At 34.4% G+C, this 27,606-nt stretch overlaps 1 protein-coding gene across 1 annotated transcript in view; it reads left to right on the forward strand.

Annotated features, from left to right (window-relative positions):
- The window catches only part of LOC148649017 (uncharacterized), a 67,315-nt gene that overhangs the window by 25,746 nt on the left and 13,963 nt on the right, over positions 1 to 27,606 (forward strand). Inside the window, exons 8-36 of the mRNA XM_088605078.1 lie at positions 788 to 841; positions 1,470 to 1,523; positions 4,317 to 4,370; positions 4,583 to 4,636; positions 5,071 to 5,115; positions 6,983 to 7,036; positions 7,925 to 7,969; positions 8,256 to 8,309; positions 8,554 to 8,652; positions 8,747 to 8,791; positions 8,991 to 9,089; positions 10,192 to 10,245; positions 10,822 to 10,929; positions 12,998 to 13,051; positions 13,795 to 13,893; positions 14,631 to 14,684; positions 15,010 to 15,108; positions 15,257 to 15,310; positions 16,399 to 16,452; positions 16,758 to 16,811; positions 17,163 to 17,216; positions 17,479 to 17,523; positions 20,429 to 20,527; positions 22,060 to 22,167; positions 23,423 to 23,476; positions 23,921 to 23,974; positions 26,423 to 26,476; positions 26,892 to 26,945; positions 27,325 to 27,432. Of these exons, the coding sequence (XP_088461204.1) occupies positions 788 to 841; positions 1,470 to 1,523; positions 4,317 to 4,370; positions 4,583 to 4,636; positions 5,071 to 5,115; positions 6,983 to 7,036; positions 7,925 to 7,969; positions 8,256 to 8,309; positions 8,554 to 8,652; positions 8,747 to 8,791; positions 8,991 to 9,089; positions 10,192 to 10,245; positions 10,822 to 10,929; positions 12,998 to 13,051; positions 13,795 to 13,893; positions 14,631 to 14,684; positions 15,010 to 15,108; positions 15,257 to 15,310; positions 16,399 to 16,452; positions 16,758 to 16,811; positions 17,163 to 17,216; positions 17,479 to 17,523; positions 20,429 to 20,527; positions 22,060 to 22,167; positions 23,423 to 23,476; positions 23,921 to 23,974; positions 26,423 to 26,476; positions 26,892 to 26,945; positions 27,325 to 27,432 (1,917 nt within the window). The remainder of the gene's footprint in view (positions 1 to 787; positions 842 to 1,469; positions 1,524 to 4,316; positions 4,371 to 4,582; positions 4,637 to 5,070; positions 5,116 to 6,982; positions 7,037 to 7,924; positions 7,970 to 8,255; positions 8,310 to 8,553; positions 8,653 to 8,746; positions 8,792 to 8,990; positions 9,090 to 10,191; positions 10,246 to 10,821; positions 10,930 to 12,997; positions 13,052 to 13,794; positions 13,894 to 14,630; positions 14,685 to 15,009; positions 15,109 to 15,256; positions 15,311 to 16,398; positions 16,453 to 16,757; positions 16,812 to 17,162; positions 17,217 to 17,478; positions 17,524 to 20,428; positions 20,528 to 22,059; positions 22,168 to 23,422; positions 23,477 to 23,920; positions 23,975 to 26,422; positions 26,477 to 26,891; positions 26,946 to 27,324; positions 27,433 to 27,606) is intronic.

A 27,606-nucleotide genomic window follows, 5' to 3' on the forward strand; every position in this document is an offset into this window, starting at 1 on the left:
CCAGACTGCACTTGCCCTGTTTTGCGGGGTCGTTTGGGACAGCTGGCAGGGAGTGCATGGCAATACAATACAATCTAAACATGATAAAAGGTATAGACACAGAACAAGACAGGCTAAAAACAAAAGAAGAAAAACGGTGTAAACGGGACTGCCAGTGTACTGATTCTCCTCTTCCAGGGGTATCCCTGCTCATCCTCTACGGGGGGGGGGGTGCTCAGTGTCCCTTTAAAGAGCCCTCATAGCTGTAGCTCACCTTTGATAAGTGCATTCTGCTGTGATTACAAAGTCCAGGCTTCGCCCTTCCCCCAGGGTTCCGTCTCCACACTGAACACACCCCTCGCGTGTAGTGCCACAACTGGTTATCATTGTTGTCTCAAAGCTCTGGAGGGTCTGGGTTTGATTCTAGACCTGGGGTACTACCTGGGTGTAGATTGTACAGTATGTTTTCCCTACAGTATGTTCATATGTGTTTTTGCCAGGTGTACCCAGCAGGAATATAGATCCTATTGTGAGCATACGTGACTGTGTGCGTCTGCCCTGCATTGTATGGCATCCCATCCAGAGCGTATCCTGCCTCACTCCCATTGCTTGTAGGAGTAGGCTCTAGTTCCTCCTTGACCATGGATTGGATGATATACAGTAGTTAGAAATGGATGGAATGCATGAAATGATTTTGGGTCTTGTCTAAAATTTTGTATATTGCTAATTTGTAAAAAAGGAAAAAAAATATTATATTTTTCTAATTTTTTTCTATTATGGGCTGACTTTGAAAATATGACTTTTACAGGGACCACGTGGACCTTCTGGGGAAAGGGGACTGAATGGCTTACCTGGTAAAGATGTGAGTACCAAAACACTGTGTGAATGAAGATGAAAGACAAACCTGAGTTTTGGAATATTGATGCAAATCATTTAGATATATTTCACGAGTTATTGTGGTACAGTTATGTAAAACATCGAGACAAACTGCTGTTTGCTAGCATTATTTAGTTTTAAAAGTTTTAAAATTTGTGGCATTCCATTCGTGCAAAAATGATAATCGATTTTCAGTCACTCCAAAGTAATGAAACCAAAAAATAACCTCTTTGTTTAGATACATTGTTATGTTTCAATTTTCCTAAAGGGAAAACTGAAGCCTTAAGTGTAATGAATGTTTGTAGCATGCTATGAAATTGGAGTTTTTTACTTACATACAGTACAGTATGTCTATAAGGCTCCAGTTTCCTCCCACAGACCAAAGACATACTGTTAGATTCTTTGACTTTGGAGAAAATTGGCCCTTGTATGAGTGTATGGGTGTCAGTGTGTGCCCTGTGTGTGTGTCGTGAGTGCTCTAGTATGCTGCCTGGGGTGTATCATTGTGCCCATTGCTTGACAGTTTAGGCTCAAGGTTTCCTTGACCTTTTACTGGATAAAACGGTTTAGAAAGTTGATATGTCTGTAATATATATGTATTTTTTTCTGCTTAGGGTGAATCTGGAAGACCTGGTAGGCCAGGGGATCGTGGACCTCCTGGACCACCGGTAATGTTTTATAAAAATAGAAATTATAATAATAAACATAATTGTATATATGGTCTTTCTAATGTAGCTTATCAAAGTGTTTTACTGTAAAAAGAGACAATGATAAGAGATAAAAGAGTTTAAAGTATTGTAGAAGATGCAAAGAAGAAGATTTTGATTTGTTTGGATTTGATAGCACTCAGGGAAGGTGATTCTCTGATATCGTTTGGGGCATAGAAAGAGAATGCTCTGTCACAAAGAGTATGTAGACAAGCCTGGGGGACAAATAGGAGACCAGAGTCATATGAATAAAGGTTGCAAGGTGGAAAGTAATAAGATAATAAATCAGATAGGTCCTGAGGTACCAAGCCATGTAGATTCTTAGAGATGAGCATGTGGATTTTTAATCCCTATTTTGAAATGTTTTAATTTTGGAAGCCAGTGCAAGGACTCCCGGACAGGAAAAGTGATCACTTGCACGTGACCTGGTCAGAATTCTGGATGCCTAATGCTGGACGTACTGATGTTTATTCAGTGTGGATTTACTGTACATGTAGATACCCCAGCACGTAGGGCACTGCAGTAATCGATTCTAGAGAAGACAAATACATTGACCAGCCTTTCAGCTGCAGTCAGAGACAACATACAGTAGGATGTAGTCCAGCAATATTTTTGAGATGGAAGAATGAAGCTCTTGATAAAATATCACCCTCAAATTCTTTAGATTTAGATTGAAATTTAAGTACAGTGCCATCCAGAGATAGGGTTACTGCATTAGCTTCCCAAGTTGATAGGATGTGCTGAGAAACATGACCAGTCTTGTCGCAGTTTAAATGACGGACATTTTGAGTCATTCAGGTTTCTACCGTATGTCAGAGATACAATTAGAGGGTTCAGAGAGAGACACTTACAGTAAGTGTCAGTTTTTTATTGACAATGATTTGAGTGTCATCGGCATAGATATAATAAATTAGACCATGTTAACTGAATTGCTGATAACATGTAAATGCTGAATGAAAGGGGGGCCAGTACTGAGCCCTGAGGAACACCAGATTTAATTACCCCAACTTTAGAACTAAAACCCCCAACAGAGACAGAGTGTTGGTGATCAGAAAGATAAGAGTTGGAGTTGAAGTTAAGGTAAGAGCAATGTCAGAGCTCTTAACTCAGTCTCAAGACGAGAAAGTAAAATTTCATGGTTAACACTGTCAAAAGCAGTACTGTTGTCTAGAGAAATAAGGCTAGATAGAAAACTGGAATCAGAACCTATAAGATCTGTTTTAGCCTGGATTAATCAGTGACATGAACCAGAGAAGTTTCTGTGCTGTTTGATTGTCTGAAACCTGATAGGCATTCACAAAGGTTATTTGCAATGAGAAAGTTATTAAGTTGAATATTTTGGCTGTGTAGAACACTAATTACAGACACCAATAATGTGGAAGAGGCTTGAGCTTTGAGCAACAGTGATAAATATTTAGGCAGAAAATGAAAATAATAAAGTCCAGCTTACTTGATAAGGAGTCCAGATATATTCTATATCAAGCAGCAAAAGCAGTTTTTAGTTTGAGATGTTTAAGTGAAGGTTTTATAAAAAGGGCTGCTTTTACAACTATAGTAATGCATACTGTACATGTACTGTAACTCACTAGTCATTGCAACATGAAACAGACAATAAGCTGAAGCGGAGGCTGAAGTGCTTTATTTTCTTCTACATAAATTTAAATCTATCTAAAAGTTTAGATCATGAACTTTTTACTTGTAATTTACAAAATAATTTCATGCTTTTTTATAGATTTATTTTTCTGTTAGACCTTTATATCCATTTTTGTCAGGCAGGCTTGGTGGTTGTTTTTTATAGGGTTGTCTGTCTTGTATTTGCTAGTTAGTCTTGACTGTCAAAGAGCATTTTGTATTGCTTAATTTTTCTCAGGCCCTTTTAACCCTATTCTCAGTTCCCACATCCCAATCCTTGAATGTGAATGATGTCAGTGATTGCCAGATATTTCCAATATGAGATCACCTCATGTGTCTCATTATGTTGCTTGATTACAGTACTAGAGAATTTCAGGCAAGGATAAGGTCTTGCTTTAATAATTAATATAAAAACATTTCCTGGTATACAATCTGCAAATAATAGGTCTTAGGAATTTATATGGTAGAACTGGGAAGGCCTGAGTTTTCCTGAATGCGCTATAAAAAGCCACAGTCTGGGTCTAATGAATGCCACTTGCTTTATAATGTGGAACCTCATTTATAGTAGGTACAGTATGGCTGCATCTTTGATAATCTTTTGCTGGTTTGCCATGAAATTCTGCTTTTAAAAATAAGTGATCTTAAGCTTTTAGAACCCAGACACTTTTAAACCATGTTCTGGACAGGTGGTGTATACAGTACTTCACCATTTGTAAAGCAAGAAACTTTGCTAAATAACCTTTTTTTTTTTAAATGTGCAATATTGTTTTTGCAATATGTTTTTTGTCACATGTTGTTTGACAATACATTTTGACTAAAATTTCAACTAGAAAAAAAACAACAACAATTAATATATGTAATTAGAGAACTGGAACACTGTACCTCTGAATCTTCTGGTACCATTGCAAGCAGAATATAAACTAACATGCTTATTTATTAAGTTCTTTAGGTACATTAAATATATTGTACAGTACTTTGACATATGACTGTCAGTTATTTGCTCTAATAAATTCATGCAGGTTTTTATCAGCTCTGGTTTCTAGATTCTTTGAAATTAAGAATCAGTTTTTAAGTGTCCCATAGTTAGATTTAAAATGACCTTCTGGTATTTTATTTTCCCAGGGGATAATGGGACCAGCTGGCTTGCCCGGTTTCCCAGGAATGAAAGGCCACAGAGTGAGTACATGTTATCAGTATGTACACTATGAAAAGGAAATTAACAAAGATAATTTCTGGTTTTCACTACTATACTTTATCAAACAACTGATGATAAACATTTTCGTTTTGCTTTATTTTGCTTAGGATTTAAATACATGCTAAATAAAGTATGTAGATTATTTAAAATATCACTAGCCTTTTTACTTCCTTGTGTTTTATACTCAATTAAGGGGTTTAATGGGAGAGATGGAGCCAAGGGAGATTCAGGTCTACCAGGCCAAAAGGTATGTGTGTTTCCTTCACTTAAAAAAATGTGTCTTTACCATACCATATAATTCTAATGATAATTATGTAATTGCATGGTTATAATTTTACTTATTGTATCTAAGATTAATTTTACATCCCTTATTATTATGGTTTCTGTGTCCTGAATATTTTAAAAATGTTAAGGACGTTTCTTAACTTATGGATTACTTTAATGTTGTTGTGTTTTGTTTATTGTATGTTTAATTCATATTTAGATTCTGTACTCATCGGATACAATATATACTGCATATAATATTTTTTTTTAAATAAGCATTTTAAAATACCTACAATTCATATTATTCAAAACACAAATAAAATGCTGTACTTATTAACTACAAAAAATAATTTAGAAAGGAGTTTTATAAAAATGATGTGATGACATTCACATTTTTTATCCATTATTTTTTTACAGGGTGAAGATGGTAGTCCTGGAAGTAATGGCTTACCAGGAGGGATGGTGAGTGTTATTTAAAGATTAATACAGACCAGGAGACTGTGACTAGATTTACACCCAGTGTAGATTCTCCCAAGATTGTAGCATACAGAATGGAAGGCTTTAGGAAGCATGGAAGACACAATCCTTTTTTCATTTTGTATAATATGTGAAGACTGACAGTTGAGACAGCCTTAGGTTTAAGACAGATTTAACTCAAAAATGCAAACAACAAAAGTCAATAACTTGTATTTGACATTTCATACTTATATTAATCTGAAACACTGTAAAACCTGTGAGAAAGGTAAGAGTTTTAAATACAGTATGTATTAGAAAATCTCAAATGTAAATAAAACATGCTCAGCAATTGGCCTCTGTCTCCTTCTGCAACAATGCCTACATACATATTTTTAATTTCAGGTAAAGCTACTGTAAATAGATGGAATTAAAAAAAATAAAAAATATATATTTTCCAGTTTGATTTTAGCACATTTACCTATAAATATTTGAATTACTATTTTTTCTTGCTCCAGACCAGACCAGAGTCTGATTCAAGGAAAAACAATTCCAGTACTTTAATGGGATCTAGCGATCAGGAACCAACAACAAATACCAATACCAAGACTCCTGGATTCCAAGGAAGCAACATACAGTTTTATTCATACAAATAATAACATTTACAACGTAACCAATACAAAGCTGAACATACCGTATATATATGTGAATAAGTCTGCTGTGATTTACAAATGGCTGATCAATGATTTAGGGATTAGAAAAGAAAAAGAATAATAAAAGGCTTAAGGCTGATAAAGATTAATAGTCAACTTACAAATTATGTTTCTCTATAAACCCACATTCTGATATTCTAAATATTAAATTGCATGATTACTGTAAAATAAAGTTAAAAAAATAAAATTATATTGCTGTACTGCTGTACTGAATTAATACTTCTAAATTATTTATTGTTTAGAAGAAATTAATTCTTGAGTGAATATTGAAAGTGTATTCATTTGAATTAGATGCTGTCAAAGCTTAGTTCAGATTCATTTTAAGTTCCACTGAAAGAGAGGGAGCCAGATCCAGGTTTGTAGTTTGTACACAAAATCTCAAAACATGGGAATGTCTTCCAAGAACAAGCTTTGAATGATATGAAAGACTGCTTGCCCATATTTGAAGATGCTTCTCTGAGATATTCAAAAGTGTTGACAAAAGTCCAGTCCAGTCAAAGTCCAGTATTGTTGAAAAACGTCTCATATTGTTGAAAAGTCTTTGGGAGCTGAACTTTGTGTTATATAGGTTTTTCTATCAGTCTGGTGTTAACAGGGAAAATTTAGTTTATTTTTTATCACAGTTATGTGGTTAGTTAGCTTTTCAAGGTTTCAAAGTTAAAGGATCAATTTCCAATTACTGTGCAGTACTGTATATTTTATGATAAGGCAGCATGAGTTCTGATTGGTCATGACATCATCGGATGCGATGTTCATTTCCACCTAGCAGGTTCCCTCTTGGTGCATCATCGCATCCCTGTCGGCAGATTACCAGGGTTCCAGTCTGGATGGTTCTCTCTTGAAATTGTAGACAAAAAGGCATTAGCATGGACAATTCATCATGGAGGTGTTAAATGACCAAAGTTAAGATTTCTTGGTTTGTGTCAGAATCCCAGTGTATCTGTTTATCGGCAGCCCTCATTACCAGCATTCCTAAGAAAATAATGCATCAGAGCTAATCAGAACCAGGTTTATTTTCAGTTCAAGGCAATAGAACAACATTTATTTAAACCTTTCTGAACACTTCAATTCTACCACATGAAAGTCATAGCCTTGTTACAACTGAAACAAACATATTTTTATGACAGTAATTTGGTAGCCGTTACAAATTGTTTTTTTCACAGGGCCCAAGAGGACCTTCAGGAGAGAGGGGGCGCCCTGGGATTCCAGGAACACCGGTAAGAGACAAATCAGAACTAATGCACACTATGCTATACAGTATATACAGCCAACAGTATTTTATATACTGTATATAATATACATGAAGTTATTTCAAGTGTCAGGTAAAACTGTGTGGGGTAAAAATGTCTGATTATATACATTTAACTTATACATGTAAAGTCATTTACACACTGTATACTGTATTTGATGTCTTTTTAGATGGTTTTGCTTCCCAGCAAAACTGTGAAATAATAAGAGCTAAATAACATCTGAGTTTCCATAATTTATAACAGCTGCTTTTATTAAAAGACACCATAACCTTGAAATGTGTCTTTTGTAATACACAATATGTATATACAGAATATACACTGATTAAAATCAAGTAGCAATGTGTGTAAATATTGTCACGGATGTCCGGAAGGACGAACCATGGAATTGCAGGAGAGCGTAAAAGACCCTATGCGTAGTGGCGAAATGGGGGTAAGCCCGGGCTCAGCTGCTCAGGAAATGCCGCATAGAAACCTATGCCCTCAGGTAGTAGACGTGGGGCAACCTGGTGCTAGGCGGGTTTCAGGACATCCGAATGTCAATGTTGAGCAAAAGCAAAGTGCAAGACCTAGAAATATATAGCCCAGGGAAAGAGAGAGACCGGAAGGACAGCAAAGCAGGAAACTAGGGACAGGACAGAGTAGGAGCGCCCTCTGGCTGCAGAGGGCGAGACAAATACTGTATCAGCGGCAGTTGATATGTACAGTTTGTGGGTATATACAAATGTTGTTGTGAAGTTAAAAAGGTCTAAATATATTTTCAGATAAAATTTCTTTCTCTGCTTACCAGATGAAAAAAGTGTAGTCAGCTAAATTGATTTTATTAATTTTAATAAAATATTTATAATGTATTCATAGGGTGCACGTGGAAATGATGGATTGCCTGGAAAATCAGGATCCCCTGTGAGTACAAAAAATTTTATATGCATTGTCAGTTTTTTTAAATGAACATGTAGATGAAATCCAAAAATGTTGCATTCATATTAATAATATTTTAATAATTAATAAAAAAATTGTAACTACTAACAAAACAACACAATGTCAAATTATATGGAATATAATAACATGCAATGTGCTACAAAAATCTTGAACAGTACATGATAAGATCTTTCCTCTTTATGAACTTTTCTAACTTCTAAATCTACTATCTTCTTGTTTTATTCGTGTTGACATGGTTATTTTACTTTAGGGCAATCAAGGTCCTCCTGGCCCATCCGGATTTCCTGGGACCCCAGGTCTTAAGGTGTGTAAATTCACAATCCATCAGCAAGGTGGTTGTTGTTACCTAAACATTATTACTATTTAAATTATTGTTTATGTTAATTACTTAAAAGATACCTCAAAAGATTTTTACAAATACAATTTAAGCACTGGCATAGAAATAGGTATAAAATGTGCTCAACAGGTATGACATGGATGGATGTTTAGATGCATGCTAGAACACTTTTGTGTTAGCATGATATTTGTCTCTGGGCTGTGTCATACAGGGTGAAACTGGTACTCCTGGTAGTCGTGGAAAAGATGGCAACCCTGGTGGAAAAGGAGATCCTGGAACTCAGGGTCCTGCTGGCACTCCTGGTTCTCCTGTAAGTAAAAATAAATCATTATTTTAATTTTAAAGAGGTATTATAAAAGCACCTAATAAATTAAAAAAATACATTTGCCATCTCATTCCAACAGGGTAATCCAGGAAATCCTGGGGCACCTGGTCTTAAAGGCAGCATGGTGAGTATCAACTTTGATTTTTAGTTTTAGTCAGCCTTTATATATGGGAAAGGCCAATGGGGTGTTTTGTAAAGAAGCAAAGACCACTTAAAATGTGTGAGAGTTAATTATTTAAACATCACATCTATACAAGAGAATTACATATTTAATTCAGAATTGTTAAAACTGTAATGAAAATAATTGTTTTGTTTTTTTCTAGGGCCTTCCTGGTATACCTGGAGGTCCTGGGTTACAGGGACCCATTGGTCAGCCAGGCTCACCTGGTTCAAATGGCTTACCTGGACAAAGAGGAGCTCCGGTATAGTTGTCTGCGTGTGATTTAATGTAACAAGTCCATGTAGTACAGGTGACTTATCTAGACAGAGTGATATAATTGGTCTGCTATTTAAATTTCATACTTCAGATCTCCTGAGTGTCTCACCCAGTTAAGATGCACTGGATATTCTATGTGTATGGCTCAGATGTTGCAAGTTCAAGATAAGGTCATATTAAGGCTAAGGTTAGGGTTAGTTATTCAGGGCTTCTCTGCTCTTGATGAAACGGAGGTGTTTACATTTTTCTGTGGGCTTACAGTGATGGTGAGGAATCTACTAACCCTCCAATTGGTAGCCTTCCTGAAAGGCTCTGTGACACTTGCAGTATGTCAAAAGAATGAATGAGACCCAACAAAGTGGTTAGTTCAATAAAGGAACTTGCCCAAATGCAATTCTAGTTCTATGATTATAGGTAAGGGCTTACAGTAGGTCATGCCACTAGCTAATTATGACCAATATTTCTCAGGTTGAGGGACACAATTAGCACTGCCAAGGTGTGGTGTGATTAGTTGGCTAGGACCCTCTCAGCTCTCAGTGAAAAAATAAACTCTCTGGCCTACTGCTCACTGTCAATGATGTTGATAATATATGGACCTCTCCTGCAATATACAGTGAACCTCTGGCACAGTACTGTTTAGCATGTACATGTTAAAAGGTGAATGGCTCTAATGTGGGTGAATCAGAGGAGTCTGTCTACACTTCCACATTCACATTTGTGTGCAGTTTTGAGGTTATAGCTGTTCTCTAAGACATGAAAAACAAATACTTGGCTATTCCAAATCAGACAGTTTAACCAAAATAATTGGCTATTTTAAATTTGTTTTAAAAATGAGTAAATCGATGTGTCATTGCTGAAAGCTGAGACATGAGGAAATAACAGGTGATTTCAAAATTGAATTTAAAAGGAAAAATTCCAAAAAAGTTAAAAATCATACTTCAGAAATAATAATGTAATGTGTGATTTATATTACCTTATATTACCTATTACCTATAGTACCTTAGCTGTTACGCTTTCATTGGATAGCTGGACACAGCTAAAAAAGAATTAAAACATTTAAGCAATAATTTTTATTTTTATTTTTGTAGGGCGAGTCTGGAAAACCAGGTGAAAAAGGTGAACCCGGTGCTCAAGGTCGTTCTGTAAGTTTTATTTTTCATAAATCCTTTAGGAAAAATAAGTAGAACATCCAAGCATACATAAACAAAAAATCATTCATCATACAAAACCTTTGGAATATGAAATACTTACAGGTAAACTAAGCCTTGTAGTCTGTTTAATCTTGGAAGCAGCTTATGCTTCCTTTTAGAAAGACTTTTAGAAAAGTCTTTAACATTATTGTTAGGGTCAGCATTTAGCCATGGAAAAGCACCATCTTAATTAAATTTACTGGGAAGTGTGTGTGTCTGTGGATTTGTGAGCACAGATAAATGGTAATGTCCCTGTCATGTTTTCATGGATATTCAGGAATGTTATTACAAGTTAATACATTGACTTACACTGTACCTAAAAGTTATTCAGTGAATCACTTCATCTCAAGAGTACAATCTTTTTCAGTTCTGCGTAAAAAGAAAGACCAGTATTTTGGATGAATATTAAAGGCATTTTCTGCTTTGGATTTATTACGCTATAATACGTTAAATAGTTTTATTAGTTGAATTGAATTAAATTAATTATGAGTTATGGGTTAAATTGAATTTCAATTATGTTTCTCTTAGGGTGATCCTGGTCCTCAGGGTCCACCTGGGCAATCTGGTCACAATGGTGAGAAAGGCCCACCTGGGCCACAGGGAGTCAATGGTCAGCCTGGAGAGCCTGGCGCAAGGGTGAGGCACTTGATCACATCACATTTACTTCACATTTTGCGGACAAATAACAAAAGCCCATCCATATTATTTGGATAGATAGTACAACAAATAATTAATAATTAGACATTTATTCTATCTATACCTACAGTTAAGTATTACATTAAATCAAATAAATGGGGGAACAAAAATGCAGAACATTTATCTTGGGTGGGATGGTGGAATGGTAATAGTGCTTTATCACAGTTCCAGGGTTCTGGGTTTCTGCCAAGATTTGATTTTCTCTCTCAAAGACATGTAGTTGATTAGGTTGAGTACCTACTCTAAATTTCCATTTTCTAGCCAGGTCAAACACTTCGAAGAAGAAATGTGGACATCCATTTTAGAAACAGTTTAAACCAGAAGATTGACTCAGACTTTTTCTTTAACACAGCAGCAAAGGTTTCATTTATGACATTTTCAATATTTATTTTAATGAAGTTAAAGATAGGGTTAACTGCCACCTCTATCGATAGAGGCAGAGTACCAGCACAGTAGCCTTAGGAGAGAAGGACACAGAGAAATTTTAAATCTAAAATATGAACTACAAAATTGAAAAATTAAACAATGGGTTAAAGCTAAGTCCACAGCTGGCCAAAACATCTACTGTATGTTCTGCTCCCACTAAAAGAAAATCGTGGAAGATTTAAAGTGTCTCAAAATAAATTATATATAAAAACATGAAAAATTATAATACATGTTTATGCATAATACTGAATATGGCTTTTAAATGAAGACCTAAGTATACATGTGAGTCCAGGTATGCAAACGTTTGTTTCAATAATACAATTTAGTTTTACATGTGCCATCTTAATAAAAGGAGCTTTGTTTCACATCGAAAACACTTCATGAATAAAATTAAACATTAAATATGATTTATTTTTAAAAATCTGCTTGTACCTTTTGTTATTTTTAAATATATCAAAGATATACATTTTATATGCTTTCAGAATGGTTTACATTCAACTGGAGAGTTTATCACTCTGGCTTTAATCCATAACAGAATGACTATATGACTATAGAGACTTTTTTATAAGTAGAGCTTGTAATGATGACTTACAGTATAAGCAAAAGTGCTTTGCGCATACTGTAGGTTCCACTGTATGCATTTCTCAAAGATCTCTAAGGTCATCAAATATAATTTACTTTCACTTTTATTTCTGATGGGATCTTTCAAAGTAGTCCTGTCAAAGTAATGAAATGGTTATGAGTTTCTTAATTTGTATGAATTCTTCATTGAAAATGATTTCCCTTTTGAAAATCTTTTCTCTAGCTGGCATACAAGCAATTTCTTCACTATCATCAGCCATAAACTTTGGATGACACTGTTATAGAATATATACTGTAGAACAGCTGTAAAATACAGTATATAGAACTGTAGATTTATGTTATTCCTAATTTTTTTTAGACAATGGCTTTTAGCACAGCCATATTTCATTTTGTCAGTAAGCAGCTTGCTTTGTTTATTCTTTGGAATACTGCCTCAAAAAGTTAACATAAACATTTTGTCGACATTTAATAAAAAGTTGTCTCCATTTGATGGTGTATTTGTCTGTGGAATGTCCGATCCAAGAGCTAAATTGGAAGATGCATTCACGTTGCATACTGACATGGATCAGATTAAGGCTTAGTCCTCCTTATTTTTAATTATTTTTAAATAAAATCAATCAGCATTCAATTGCAGAGTCTTAAATGCAACCCCCAGAACGATTTTTGAATTAAACCTAATGCTGCCTTGTTTCAGTAGCTTGTAATGTACTCACTTACCAAATATATGTATGAAATCAATATTAACATTTACAGTGGCTTAAAATTAGCCATGGTTATCAGGAAAGGAAATCTTAGGTACACCCCTAAAATCGTAAATACAATTATAGTTACAATACGTAATGAGCATTAACAATTCACTCAAAGCCTCCAATAATGTTTTCCATGGATATATGGAGTTTTAAAAAGAAGTTTGTGTTGAGGTCAAATCCTAATTTTACCCACTCCTATCAACCTACAGTATGTATATATATTTCGTATATTTATGTTTTGGTTCTGTTAGGGTCTGCCTGGCCTGCGAGGACCATCTGGTGCAAATGGTATTCCTGGAGAAAAGGTAAAACTCCAACACCTTGTTGTGGTCTTTGTACATCTTCAGAAATTTGGGAGAGTAAAAGAATAAGGGCTTTTGGGGACTGGTGCTAAAGGTAAATTAAGTAACTTTTAAACTAAGGCAAATCAAGCTCTGAGAGAGAAAGGGTTGTGTTACTCCATTAGAAAAAGATAAAAAATGCTATAACCTGAAATCCAGTTAGTTAGTGACTGTGAGATCAATTTTTTTGTGATATCTTTAATGGTATGAATAAGTGGACTATATAATGCAATTATTGAAATTTGAACAGTCACTTTAGTGAACTGAAAGTCACTTTAGAACTTAAAGGTTCTAAAAGGTTGGAGGCAGATAAAGAATACACATTTTAATATCTATGTCCATTTAAATCATGCAAGTTAGTCCATTATTCAAGTGATAGAAATGCTTTTTGAAGCATGTATTATATAATAATAATTTGCTTAAAATCATTAATATGGATTCCTATGTAATACAGCAGTTTTACTGGACTAGCTTCATAAAAAATAATGTATTTTAAGTTATTCTGTTATTTAAAGTAGTAAAGCTTTAAAAAGAATTTCAGGTTTATTTGAAAAGGAATATTACAGTCCAATATTTTAAATATATAGCGACTTTTATAGGCCCATTGTCATGTGTTCTGGCATTTTTATCTGTTCTGTTTTTGATCCACAGCTCCAGTGTGTATTAGAGTCATTTCAGCCACATGAAAATATTTTGTTTTCACTTAGGGTGGTCCTGGTGAGCGTGGTCAAATAGGTTTACCAGGTCCGAAGGGTAACCCAGGTGATCAAGGCGCCGCCGGGCTACCTGGTCAGCCTGGAATGAGAGTATGTAGCCATTAAAGTCTTTGATTTTCACTACATAAATTATGACTTAGTTAACAACAATTTTAAAATATAATTATTAAAAAATACATTATTGTATCTAATCTAAAATATTGTATTATGTAGAACTTAAATAAATAGAAATATTTAATAACCATATCTGGAATGAATTAATGTGGTAATATTGATGTAAATTGATGGAAATATTTCTTTTAAAAAGTTTCATTCAGTTAGTGATTCTATGGTTATTGATTCTTTTTCCCAGAGAAAGTGGGGTTAACATTTATTTTAATTTTCAAAATGTCTGCAAATCCAGTGATAAAAGAGAATTCATTGCTTTAAATTTCATTTGAGCATTGAGTTTTTCATTAAAAGAACACATTTTGCACAACAGAAATTAAAATCTTTCCAACTCATCCTGTTACTTTCAAAACCTTATAAAGTAACAATAAGGCACCAGTATTCAGAAATACAAGGCTGTGGTTCAGGCAATAATTTTACAATAAGAAAGTTCTAGTAAACCATTACTTTTTGTGTCCTTCTTTTGCATGCCTTTTATCATATTTGTATTCGTTTCATGTGTCTTTTGGAAAACTGTGACTCTCAGGCTTTGAATTTGTAATGAAAAATATCAAAAGTACTAAAGTGGAACAGTGATCTTGTAGATTTGTGGGTACATATTTTTAAACCTAAGGACAGTTCTTTGAATAATAAATTGTTTTTTTTTTTGCTTTTTATAGGGCATGCCAGGATCGCCAGGAAATCCTGGTGCAGATGGCAAACCTGGACCACAGGTACACTTGTACAAATGTATTTTTATGTGCTAATTGCTTATTGTGCCTAAAGGGTAGGTAATGGGAAATACAATTTCCAAAGAAAAAGGTAATGTCTTTGATTGCAAAAGCAAAAAATGAAAAAAGGGTTTATACTAAAACTGATTTTTTTTTGTGTCCTATGTACAGTAGATAAAATGTGCAGCATCTTGAGTACTGTATGTCATATTTTTGTTTCTAAAAAGTCTGAATTCAGTTAGGCCCTACTCTGTATGAACATTGGGTTGTTTTTGCAATAAATCGTTTTAGTATACGTTTGTAATAGACTCATACCTTGTGAACACAGGGAGGCCCTGGTGAGCAAGGAAGACCAGGAAATTCTGGGCCTCCAGGCCCTAGAGGCCCCCCAGGAGTCATGGGATTCCCTGGTCCACGGGGTAGTGATGTAAGTAATCACTAATTTATATTTTTGTATCCTTTTAAATTAGCCTGTTGTGTAAATATCTAGTAGTTTTTTTAACAAATATTTGAGCACAGTACATTTTTCTTCTTAGATATTTCCAGCTTTGAAGAATATAATGTTTGTCTTTCAGGGTCCTTCTGGTAAGGATGGTGAAAGGGGCCCTTCAGGACCAGCTGGTCCACCTGTAAGCATCTATATTTATTACTTTTTGTAGTTTGGATTCTAATTTCTAAATTCTAATGATGAAATGAGTCAATAAATCTGAAAGAATAAAATAGTAATTTAACTCACCTTGCTAAGGAAATGACAGTGCTGTCATATTCTCTCTCACCTTTGAAGGATGAGCCAGGGTGAAAATGCTACATTGATGAGGTTAGGTAGGAAGGAGAGAGGGTTAGGTTGGAAGGAGAAAAGATGTGTGCGTCTCAGTTTGAAACTCTTTGGTGGGAAGTAGGAAGAATGATACCGCTTGCTGAAGTTTTCTAGACAGATTGGATAAAGACACATTATGGATGGAACCCCCAAAGGACGAAAACATTTCAGCTACATTTGGAAGCTACAGGTGGAAGCTTTTGGAGGAGGAGAGTTTAGGGCCAATACAGCACCAGGAGGACACCAACAATTGGAGGAATAAATGGTTTGTGGAAACCATTAATGTAGATGCCTAGGCCATGGGCACTTTGGACAGTATGAGGTATGAATGAGGAGGACCGAATCTGGTAATGACTTATTCTGTTCTTTCGCACCTCTCGGAGTCAGGAACTTGGGCCCCTGGTGGAACATTGAAAAGAAGGATTGGGGAGAGACAAAACAATATATAACAGGCAGGGGCAGTAAATGTGGTAGGTTGAATACTGAGCAAAAGAGTTTAGAGAGAGAAAGTGAAAGGGAAGTGAATATGGAAGACAGTTGCTGTAGGTTTGCCAAAGTTGACTTTCTGGAAGGCTTGATGACATCAGGATAACTGAAAGAAAAGTGCAGATGGAATGGCAGTAGCAGAGCCACTTGTTTTTGTTGAGGGGTTGAGGAGGTGGGAAGGCAACTCTGGTCTTGGCTTGTAGCAGTTGAATGCAATTGTTCATGCAATGCTGAGTATGAAACACATACAGTACATCTGCGATTAAGCAGAATACCAGAAGCTAGAAAAGATTAACACAGCACCATTTGCAGCCAGGGATCTTATTTGCATAGTAAAGAGGAAATGCAAGATTAGAATTTGACCTAGTCTAGTCTAGTAACTGATTTTCTAACATTGTATTCTGTTTTTAACAGGGTGAATCTGGAAAATCAGGTGAACCTGGTCAAGCAGGATTACCTGGTCCAGCTGTAAGTGGGATTTGAGTGTACTACATATTGTATAACTTGGAGAATTCATATATAATTGTTGATCATAGCATTTCACATTAAATATGTAATAATGAACTCTTAGCTAATGAAGTTGAGAACCAAAACAAAAAGAAAAATTAGAAAACAAACAATAACATATCAGCAATTTGTTTTTGTGATTGAACTTTTCCAGTGAGTGAGCATCAAAAAGGAATGACAGTCTGTGATAAGTCACCAATAATTTTATCACTTTGTGTATTAATTCTTGATAATCCTATTTTAATGTTAAAAAATATTATGTTTAGGGACCTCCAGGTGAAATAGGACCAACAGGCCCTGCAGGATCCCCAGGCTTCCAGGTAGATATGGCTATTCATGTTAAAAGTTACAGTAGTTTTCATTTGAATTTATGTTACTTTTACTGAGTTTTGAATGCCTAGAGAAATGTCTAATTATATAAGTTAACAAGGTTAAATTTAAAACATTTCTTATTCATGGAACTCTTGGTATACCATTGATGGGGATATATTTACTAACATTTTTTATGTAATTATTATGAAAGTTTTGCATTTCTTATGCAAAATTGAGTTGATACTTAGTATTATCCTAATAGATTCAGTTTTGTTTGATACCCCTACTAACTCGAATGGTAACATAAATGTTACTTGTTTCAAATTAAAACATTTTTGTGTTGATTTCCTGAAAATAAGGGTCTACCTGGGAACCCAGGCCCTCCTGGAGAAAGTGGAAAGCCAGGCGAACAGGTAAGATATGAGTTTTAAATAAATTTACTGAAAATGATAAAAACAGAATCACGTAAGATTAATTTAAAATTGCATTTATCTGATTCAAAAAGCATACATTTTATGACCAAGAACTCCAATTTACTAAATAGAAAGTAAATTGAAGATATCTTGTGATGTTTTGTATGATATAAACAAATACAAAAGAGAGCCAATAAAACTACATACATCAATGTTTTGATCCATATTATGTTTTGACAAACTTCAGTATTATTTGTTTTAGGGAATAAATGGACAAGATGGTAATCCTGGAGGGCCAGGTCCTAAGGTAATAATACAATTTTTGAAAATATTTGTACTGATGAAAGAACACGCACAATTGAGGTAAAGTACTTTCCGAGCCAGCAGCTCGGGTTTCATACATTTATATTATGGTTACTGGGAGAAATGTTCAAATATCTGTTCATAACCAAATTGATTATAAACCTTTAAATGTTTCCTAAGGTTTGGAATAAAGCATGAATAATGATAATTAAATAATAATTGTCCTATGAGTTATCCCAAAATTGTTATAACAACCAAGGTCTACATGCACTTATTGTAAGTAAGTGTGTGATATACTTACATGAAGAAGTAAGGTTTGTGGATTGTTGAGATTGCAAAGTATAAAATCCTTCCTGTGGAGAGCCATTCTGCAAAATTACAAAACGTTTATTTATAATGCTCAAACTGGAGACTTACAATACACTAATTGTCAACAGAAACTTAAGTGAAAACACTGAAATATATTGATCTTACAGATGCAACCATCTAGAATACGTGAAGTGTATATACTGTAGGCATGCTGTGGTAGCCACCGCAGTGTTTAGAAGTTACGTGCAGCACGTAATTCTTATTTTTCCCCAGTTGTGAAATGCAGGACTGCACTACTCTGTAACACTATCAGGCGGCACAATGAAGACTTAAATTTCCCAAACACTGTGCTGCTGCACACTGGCATACTATTACTCAAGATCAAGTATGTATGTATAAAAACTTTAAAAACTAAAAATTAACAAAATTATTTTAACCCGTTAGTATTAGTACTTTTATGCGCTGATCATATACTGTACCAGTGACAAAAAATTGATCAAACAACATTGTACATAAACTCCGTTTCAACATCACTACCAAAATTATATTTCCAAATGCAATTTGTCACAATATAACAATGATAAAATTACTGGTTTTAAAGGCACTATATATTGTATGCTAAATATTGTTTACATATGGATAATTTTGTTTTATGTTATAATTACTGTATATTATCTTAATTTATCTGAGTGAATAAACTTAATCTGTTAATACATTGACAAATATAATTGCAATGATACTGTTTATCACTTAATATGATGAGTTATACATGTGTGTTGTACCACTAATGTCATTGGGTAAACAGTATTGGTAAACAGGTACATTTTTAACAATGAAAACATTTCATCCCACATACATTACATATTATTGCACAGGTGAATTGGATGAATGAATGCGTGGGATAACGGGAAATGTGTTTTCTTAGTTTATATATTACGTGCCATGAGCTAAACTGAAAACTACAAGTGTTGCTTGATGTTGGGTTTATTTGATAACAAGTTTCATTTCCACTACACTGCAACTAAAAATTATGTGTAATATATGTATGAACACTAGATATAAAAAACAAATTATTAATATTACTGTTATACAGTAATTGCTTGCATAGGTAGTAAAACCAAATGGATCAGAAGTGTTTAAAAAATAAAATGATATGAATAAAATACTGAACAAAAACCTACACAAAGTTACTGAGAAACACTAAAAAACAGCACATTATATATCATATATATATGATATACTGTGTATATAAAAAAAATGTATGTCATAAAATTGGTGGTGCTGTGGTGAAGTCTGGTTTCTGTAACTTAAAGAAAATCTTTGATACTCATTGAATTTTTTTGGGACCAGGTAAAACTCAAAACGGCAGAACACAGGCAATAACTGAACAGACTTTAGTATTTTCTTAAACTGCTCCATTCTTATACATTTCTATACTGTTTACTTAAAAACAATGGCAGAATTCTATGGAAAAGGAATCAACTAATGCTTCACTACATACAGTATATAATAGAGTTCAGATGGCTTTGCCCCAAAATCTAAAATCACTGCCCTAAAACATTTTCACTGCTTTCTTATGAGAATAGGTGTTGTGAATTGACACATAATAGTTTTGTCTTGGGGCACAATTCCAGAAAACATAATTACCCCTCACAGTACCCTCCCTCGTCATTAATTTGCTGTATTTGCTTTTAGAGTTGAGGGCCTTAACCCATTATTTAAAATTAGTGTCCCAAATAATTAAAGTCTTATTAAAGATTTTGATGGGAGAAACTGAAAGTTATTCATTTTCTTATTTATAAAAATAACCTGTACTCACTGACCTGTAAATGTAAATTTTCAACACAGTTTTAAGTCTATTGTATACTGAAACAGGTTTTGCTCTAGTAATTGTGTACTTTGCTGTCCATTTTTATTCAATACTAACAAGCTTTCCATTCCTTACTGAGGAAAAGCTTCTCCTTAGCAAAATCCTACCATCACCATGCTTGAATATAGGGATGCAGATAACTGGGTGATATGCTGTGTTGGGTCTTTGCCAAATCTAGCACTTCACAATGTAGACTAAAAAAAATCATTTTCGTCTCATCTGACCAACGCATTTTGCCACATTTCTGCAGCTGTTTTTCCTCCATGCCATAAAACACAACTTTGTGGAGTGACCAGGGTATTGCCAAGTGATGCAAATTATCTCCCATAATAACTATTTAACCGTAGGTATTTCAAATCTGTTGGTCTCACAGAGGCATCCCTCACCACTTTCTTCCTTGTCTGTGTACTCAGTTTTGAGTACTATTCAGAGAAATTCATATTTTATACCTTTCTTTATCTATGACTTGTTATGAAAGCTACTTACACTTCAGCCAAATTTAGGCAAAATGCATGAAGAAGTGTGTTTGGGGGGGATTCAATTATTTCTCTTGGAAAAAAAACTAAACAGTTTAGGTTTGCTAAATCTTTCGTTATGTAAGTTTACAGAATATTGATACAAATACTGATTCAGTTGCACAAATCTCTTTGTCACAAAAATTCTCAAAAAGTATTAAAAAACGATCTGAAGGCATGCAATTATTTAATGTGATGTATAATTACAACTTAAGGGTGAACAAGGTGTGCCAGGAGAGAGAGGTGGACAAGGCCCACCGGGACTTCGAGGTGAGAGAGGACCTCCAGGTCAAACAGGCCCAGAAGGTCAGAAGGTGAGTATGAAATTATAGCCATTAAAATGACCTCAGTATTAAATCACTACCTTGTGTTTAAACTTATATGCATAGGTTAAACGTTGATGGGTATGGTATTACAACTGTAGCTTGGCAAACTGTAAATGTAAAAATACGGTGGATCACTTCAAACTGAATGCATTTAATACACAGACATGGTATGAACACTGGTTCAATCCTGGGTAATGCAACTAATGCAACAATCAATTACAATCAGGACTACCCAAATGTTAACACATACTTGGCTGGTCACCATTATGAGGTGTTGGTATTAGTTGACCAAGGCTTTTGTGGTATTCTGGAAAACAGTACTGTAGCTCACATTACGTTCTAGGTGTCTGCAGGTTTTTAGTAATATCAGTTAGATGTACACCATTCTCGAGTCACCGATATTCTCTTGTCAGAACCTATGAACTTGCATCATGCAAAATAACAAATGTCTCTGTGGATGTGCCAAAGGATTTCTCATTTCTTTCATGTGGATTAAGACCAGACCCATTTAGGTTATAGCATTAAAATTTAATAAAACTGTGAATTCTTAAAAGAAACATATACTCTTCACTGACTGTAATATCTACTGATTGAGAATTAAACAGGGGTCAGTGGTCAAAAGACGAACCCAATAGCAGGCTAGGAAAGCTCAGAAGAACAGGAAAGAAGCAGGCAAGTGTAGCAAATAGGCAAGGGAAGCAGACAAGGCTCAGTCCAGATACATTGTTATTCAAACAGGGTTCAAAGGTGGGTGACATGGAGAAAAAGCACAAAAAGGGCATACAAAACTGTAGGTGTAGATAAGCAGACTCATAGGTGGAGATACACAATAAAGTCATAAAGGGTCAAAGCAGGGCATGGTCAAGAATCCAATCGAAGCACAAGATAGTGAAGTAGGGATCCAGAGAACTGTGGAACTTGAGAGGCTCGAAGCAAACACTATAGCCCAGAGCCCAGAACACTGCCAGATCAGACCTTAGGTAGCCTGCTTCACCAGAGACAGGGGAGGTCATAATTGTCAACAGATTATACGGGCTTTCTAACTCTGTATCCAGGGTGACCAGCACTGGCTTACAGGTGAGCAGAGACATGGTCGGCTACCATGGAAGCTTGCCCCCCTTGACTATGAAATCTAAAAAAGCAGAAAAGATAAATATGAAGTGAATATAGTAAATCGCATCATCATGAAACAAACCTAAAAAACATGTCTCTGCAGGTTCTTTATTAGTGAAAAACAACTTAAAATCTTAATTAATGCTAGTATGTTGTAATTGTATATACAGTAGTTACTGTTTAATACCTGATATCTAACATATACTTTTACCTTTTAGTGATAGATATACTGTAAGTTACTGACAAAAGACAAGTATTGACAAAATTGTTGTACATTTCCATCCATTCATTGGTAGTATTTAAGTAATTAAAAGAGCTACTGTGTTTTTAACATATACATAAAACATTGTTATTAAAAAAATGCAATATTACATTATTACTAAAATTTCCAAATGTTTACTTCTCAGGGTTCTCAAGGGCCTCTGGGTCCCCCTGGTGCCAGTGGATTAAGTGGAATTCAAGGGATGCCAGGTGAAAGAGGAATGCCAGGCCTGGGAGGATTAAAAGGCGAAAAGGTATGTACAGGAGTGGTAAACAGAAGTTATGTTTTCTCCCCCTTTTAAGACTTCAATATTCTATGTACTGTACGTTTACTGGCTTGGCTGAAAAAATATTTTACTTGTGATATCTCAGGTGAAATACAATATCATGGAGGTCACTTTAGAGATTTTGATTCTTTCACATAGCACTACATTTCAGAGGAACAGCACCATAAATTAATAATATTATATAATAACATAATAATATATTAATAATATTTGCCTTTAGTGATAAAGAGATACTTGAAATCTGAAAACATGATCATTGTTGATCATCATCATGTTAATAATTAATAAAACCTAAAGAGAGGAGGGGTTGTCAGATCTTCTCATTGCTTGCTTTTCCCATTTCCTACTGTATCTCTTATTGTCATTGTACAGTTTCAAAAGAATAAGATCTTACTAGCAGACTCTTACTCCATCTGAGGAAATTCTAGGCATTAGGGTCTCAGAGGTTGGTGTCCATGTTGCAATTATTCATGCTGGAAGTAAGGACATTCTTAAAATGATTTATCTGCTCTCTACATGAGTATATGCTAGGCCTGATTACTTTTCATACTACATTTATTTACAGAAGCAATTTGAGTACGGTTCCTTGTTTAGGGTACAATACCAGTATCCCCCAAAATATGAGCTTTAGGTCTTTAGTCTAGATTCTGAAACACTCACCCAGACACCCCACTGCTGGTGTTTGACTGGGGTCTGGAATTGGACAACTGAATGACTTGCCCACAGAAACTGATGTCTGAAACTCACATTGTATTGATATGCTACAAGATGCTCATGTTGGTTCTCCTGTTTCCAGGCTATAATCAAACATTCTTCCACAGCCATAATTTTTTACAGACACGGCACCTTGAGGTATCATTTAAAGGTTGTCCATGTCTCAGCTCTGTAGGGTACAGCAAATATTACTACTGCTTAAGGTTGGTTTCAGATCTAATCACACAATCTTCAAACACCCATTTCCTCAAGCACAGGCAATGTTGGATGTTCTTGTCAATGTCAAAAATGTGTGATAAATGATTTCCAAGGTACAGGAATAACTGAACAACCTCTAGATCTTTCCATGAATATGAATTTCTGCATCTCAGGACTCTTCATCTAATATTTTATTTAAATGAATCTCTAAAGCTAAAGCTCTAAAATGAACTTTGAGAATGAGAAAATTCAACGCAATAGCTCAGGTGTTTGGAATGAATGTCAATGCCATTTTTGTTTTGTTTAATAGGGTGACATGGGACCAAGGGGTTCTGATGGAGGTCCTGGAAAGGACGGTACCAAAGTAAGTATTCATACTGAAAAATAATCAAAATTTTAAACTACAATTTAATTAAATACTGATTTTATGTGTAAAGTTGGGAAGTATAAGTGGTTATGTGTTGAATTCTGACCTTGGACCTGTGCAGCTTCCATGTTTTCCATGGGTTTTTGTGTATTTTCTTCAGGCATTCTATTATACTTCCACTTACTAAAAATACTGATGTTGATTGGCTATTAGAAATTGATCACAAGAGGGAAGAGAATAGTATCCTTACCTCAAAACCTGACATCCTGACGTCCACAGAAATGTTTTAGTGTCTGTCTACAGATAGATAATTAAATGTACCATTATGCAAGAAATATTGAAGCATGTCAGTATATCTGTAATATATATTAATGCTACATAAATGTCTGGTTTCTTAAAATATGATCTTTTGTGTTTCTATTATTTTATTCTTAATATTAGGGTCCAATTGGTCCTATAGGCTCTCCTGGCCCAAAAGGACCTCCAGGTGACAGAGTAAGTGCTGTTAATTCCTAACATTAAATACTAACAAAAGCTGTGTTAACTTCCAAATTAAAATAACAAAATTTTTATCTGCAGATATCACACTTTGTTTTACCCCTACCCAGAGTTCAGTAATACTGACCTTCAACTTATAATGTGTCCACGTGTAAACTACAGTATAAGCTACATGTGAATTATATTTCAAATATGATTAACAGTTCTGGTTGATTGTGAGTCATCCTCAAAATACCAACATACTGTAGAACAAGTAAATATGGTAGTTTATAGTAAGACATGGTATACAAGTACAGCACCTATTGATTTGGATCTTATCTTTGAAGCAGTGTGTTACACCACTCTCATTGCAAATGTTGTGCTCCCTGTGATTGCAAACTAGATCTTGCTAGTTTGCAATCACATAATATCAATATTAAGATAAGATAATATGACTTTGTTGTTAAAGTGTGTGCATTGCATCCCATGAGACCTAACAGTATTAGTTAAGTGTCTCTCAATTGAATGACTTTATCAGACATTTAATTCTGTATTATAGTAACTCTGACAGATGTTTTAACTTATATTTCATATTTAAAATGGTGGTAGAAAATACAGTATGTATGATTTAATTAATTCCTATTGTGTGTGTTATGAAATTTTTGGATGAGAATAGCATAACATCACATGCAGTTCTTACATGACTTCAACATCTTCATACAACAGTGACAATAACCTTCCTGCTGTAGGTACATTTTAAAGTTATGATTCTAATCAACACAATATATTCCAATATCGTAATATTGCTTCAGAAAATTAGAATAATACTTAAATATTCTAAAGACTATAAATAATTCACATAAATGTTGAAGAAAGATCCATATTAAACATTTTGAAATGAGTGTTAACGTTTATGTGCCAACCAGAAACAAAACAGAGAAAAAGCCCCATATTTAATTTAAAGTAATAGAAATAGTAAAATCTGAATTTGCCATGACAGACAACATCTGTCATTAAAAAACACAGGGTTGTACAGTATACTGAACGTGTTTAACACAAAAGTCTATACTATGCAAATATAATACCAATATAAGGGAATCACAGAACACAAGCAAGCAATTTACATTCTAGATTTATATATTTACAGTATACTTTTTTATTTATACTATTGATGTTTTATTTATTTGATGGCTTGTGTGGAAGCTAAAATAATTTCAGAACAAAAACCTCACCAATATTTAGATTAAAGAAAATGGTTTAAATACAGAGTTCTCTGCTGTGCTGCTTACACAATCATATTAGAAAGGGACAGTCATGGTGGTCTGCTTCTTCACTACAGTCACCGATCTATGCACTGAATCAAAGAAGGCTATTGCTTATGTTCTTTTATCATAAATGTCCAGTCTTGTACTTCCTTAATGCAATGTATGTTCACTATGGTACATTCCTTGGGACACTTTCATTATTCAGTAAACTTAATTAAAACCCATTCTACCAGTTCATTTTGTTTATCATCTATTTCTATCAATCTGTTGCGACAAAAAAGATTTTATGTCTCAATATATCTAACAATAGCATTTTAAATAATTTATTTTGTCCAAAAGAGTCTTATAACTATGTTTATACATACAGTATTGAGTGAAGAAAATATAATATGTTATACTGAAACTGCTTAGGATAGGTATGTATGTTGACCCTGCATTCTGCTTATTTAAAATTATCATTTAGTTTGAATATACAGAAAACTCTAAAATTGTCAGATGTTTTCTACATATTGCTTTAATACTTGTAAATACAAACTGCTTTGAAATAAATAGAAACAATTGTTTTGTTTGATTTTGAAACAATTTCTGTTGAAAAGTATATTTTATCATTATTACTGTATACTGTATCTTGGTTTTTATGCTTCTTCAGTAGGATTAAGGTTTATGTTGTCTTATCTTCTTTGCATCATGGTTAAGAAGGTGTTTAGGAAATGACAGAGTACCTAATGACATTGGAAATTACATTCTCCTACAGAGCAGAATGACAATGGAATTTTGCTTGGCATCCTATATTTTCTGTCTTTCTTTTTGTCATTTACAAATGACATTTACAGATGTCATTTACAGTATCTAACTCTGAGTGATAGTACCATAGTGGACGCTTTAATCTTTGCATATCATGGGTGTTCATATGACAATTCAACTTAACTGCACTGTTCACCAGCTAGTTTACTTGTACTACATGTGTATATTTCTAACGTTTTATAGTCTTTTGTTACATACTGTACAGTACTCTACTTAATTTAACCCTCTACTTGAGGTCTTGTGCTCTTGAGGGTTTTTGACCTACAAAACCTACTGGATTGTTCCCCTCAAACAGTGACCTTAAGATGCCAAACACCAAAGAAAAAATGAATGCAAACTACTTTGTAAGAAACCTGCTTTACTGAGGCAAATGATAATGAATGAATTTGTTTTCCAGGGTGAGCCTGGTTCTCCTGGAGGCCCTGGTCTTCCTGGAGGTCGAGGTGGTCCTGTAAGTCTTTAACACATTTAAGGTCATAATATGTATTATTAAGGAGCTAATTAATATAAATTATTAAAAGTAAAATGAACACTAGTAAACACCTAACTTGCAGATGTTATATGCCCACATTATTTTGCATGAATTGCTATCCTATCCGATAGATACTACTGTATATTGACCTGCCATAGAGAAAATGTTAGTGAATGTAGAAGTAAATACAGCAACTTGTGTTTATGAGATTTAGTTAATGCTGCCCCAAAAGCGGTCCAGGATTATATTTGTGGGTAAGAGATTAACATTGTATTTCTTATTCTTTGTGTATAACATCCATTTGGGATTGTTTGGAATTGTTATTAAGTTTTTCAAACTATGCATCTTTGTACAGTAGGTGGTAAAATACCCCTGTTTGCTGTTTTTTCTTAAGGGAGAACGAGGAGAAACTGGCCCTCAAGGTAGTCCTGGATTCCCTGGACCCCCTGTAAATATAATTTAATTTGATATTTACATTAGCCAGTGAAAAATAACTCTTCAAAACCTTGTTATGATTCATACCTGTTCAGAATCTTTTGCAGTATGTTAATGAAACTGGGTTTCCTGACCTTTTTTCTCTATCTCCAATATTTAGAGATTTACCATTTTAACTCCCAGTCTTTGTAACAATATTTATTGTTTATTTATTTAGTAACAGTGATTATTGATGATCATTAATGTTACTACAGTTAAATGCATTATTGCATGAAAATGTTATTTTCTTTCAAGAGATGACTTTTTGTTAATGCTGTCAGATCAAAATAAATGTGATGAGTATAAATTCAAGAATAGGCGTAAAAGGTTAACAGTAAACTCCTGTGGTGCAGGGTCACAACGGGGAGCCTGGTTTAAAAGGAGAAAAAGGGTCACCAGGGGATAGAGGTGAAGCTGGTCCTCCAGGACCAGCAGGACTTCCTGGATCAGCAGGACAACCGGTGAGTACTTGATTCGTTTAGATAATACACTAGGCATTCAGCAATTGTGGGTTTTAGTTAAATAACAACGCACAGTAACATTTTAGACATTGAAATATATATTTTTTATTTATTCAATACATGAATGAATAATATAGAAAGAGAGTTTAATAAATATAATTATAAAGATGTGAA

The sequence above is a fragment of the Lepisosteus platostomus genome, chromosome 14, assembly GCF_059453375.1.
Source record: "Lepisosteus platostomus isolate fLepPlt1 chromosome 14, fLepPlt1.hap1, whole genome shotgun sequence".
Taxonomy (NCBI): Eukaryota; Metazoa; Chordata; class Actinopteri; order Semionotiformes; family Lepisosteidae; genus Lepisosteus; species Lepisosteus platostomus.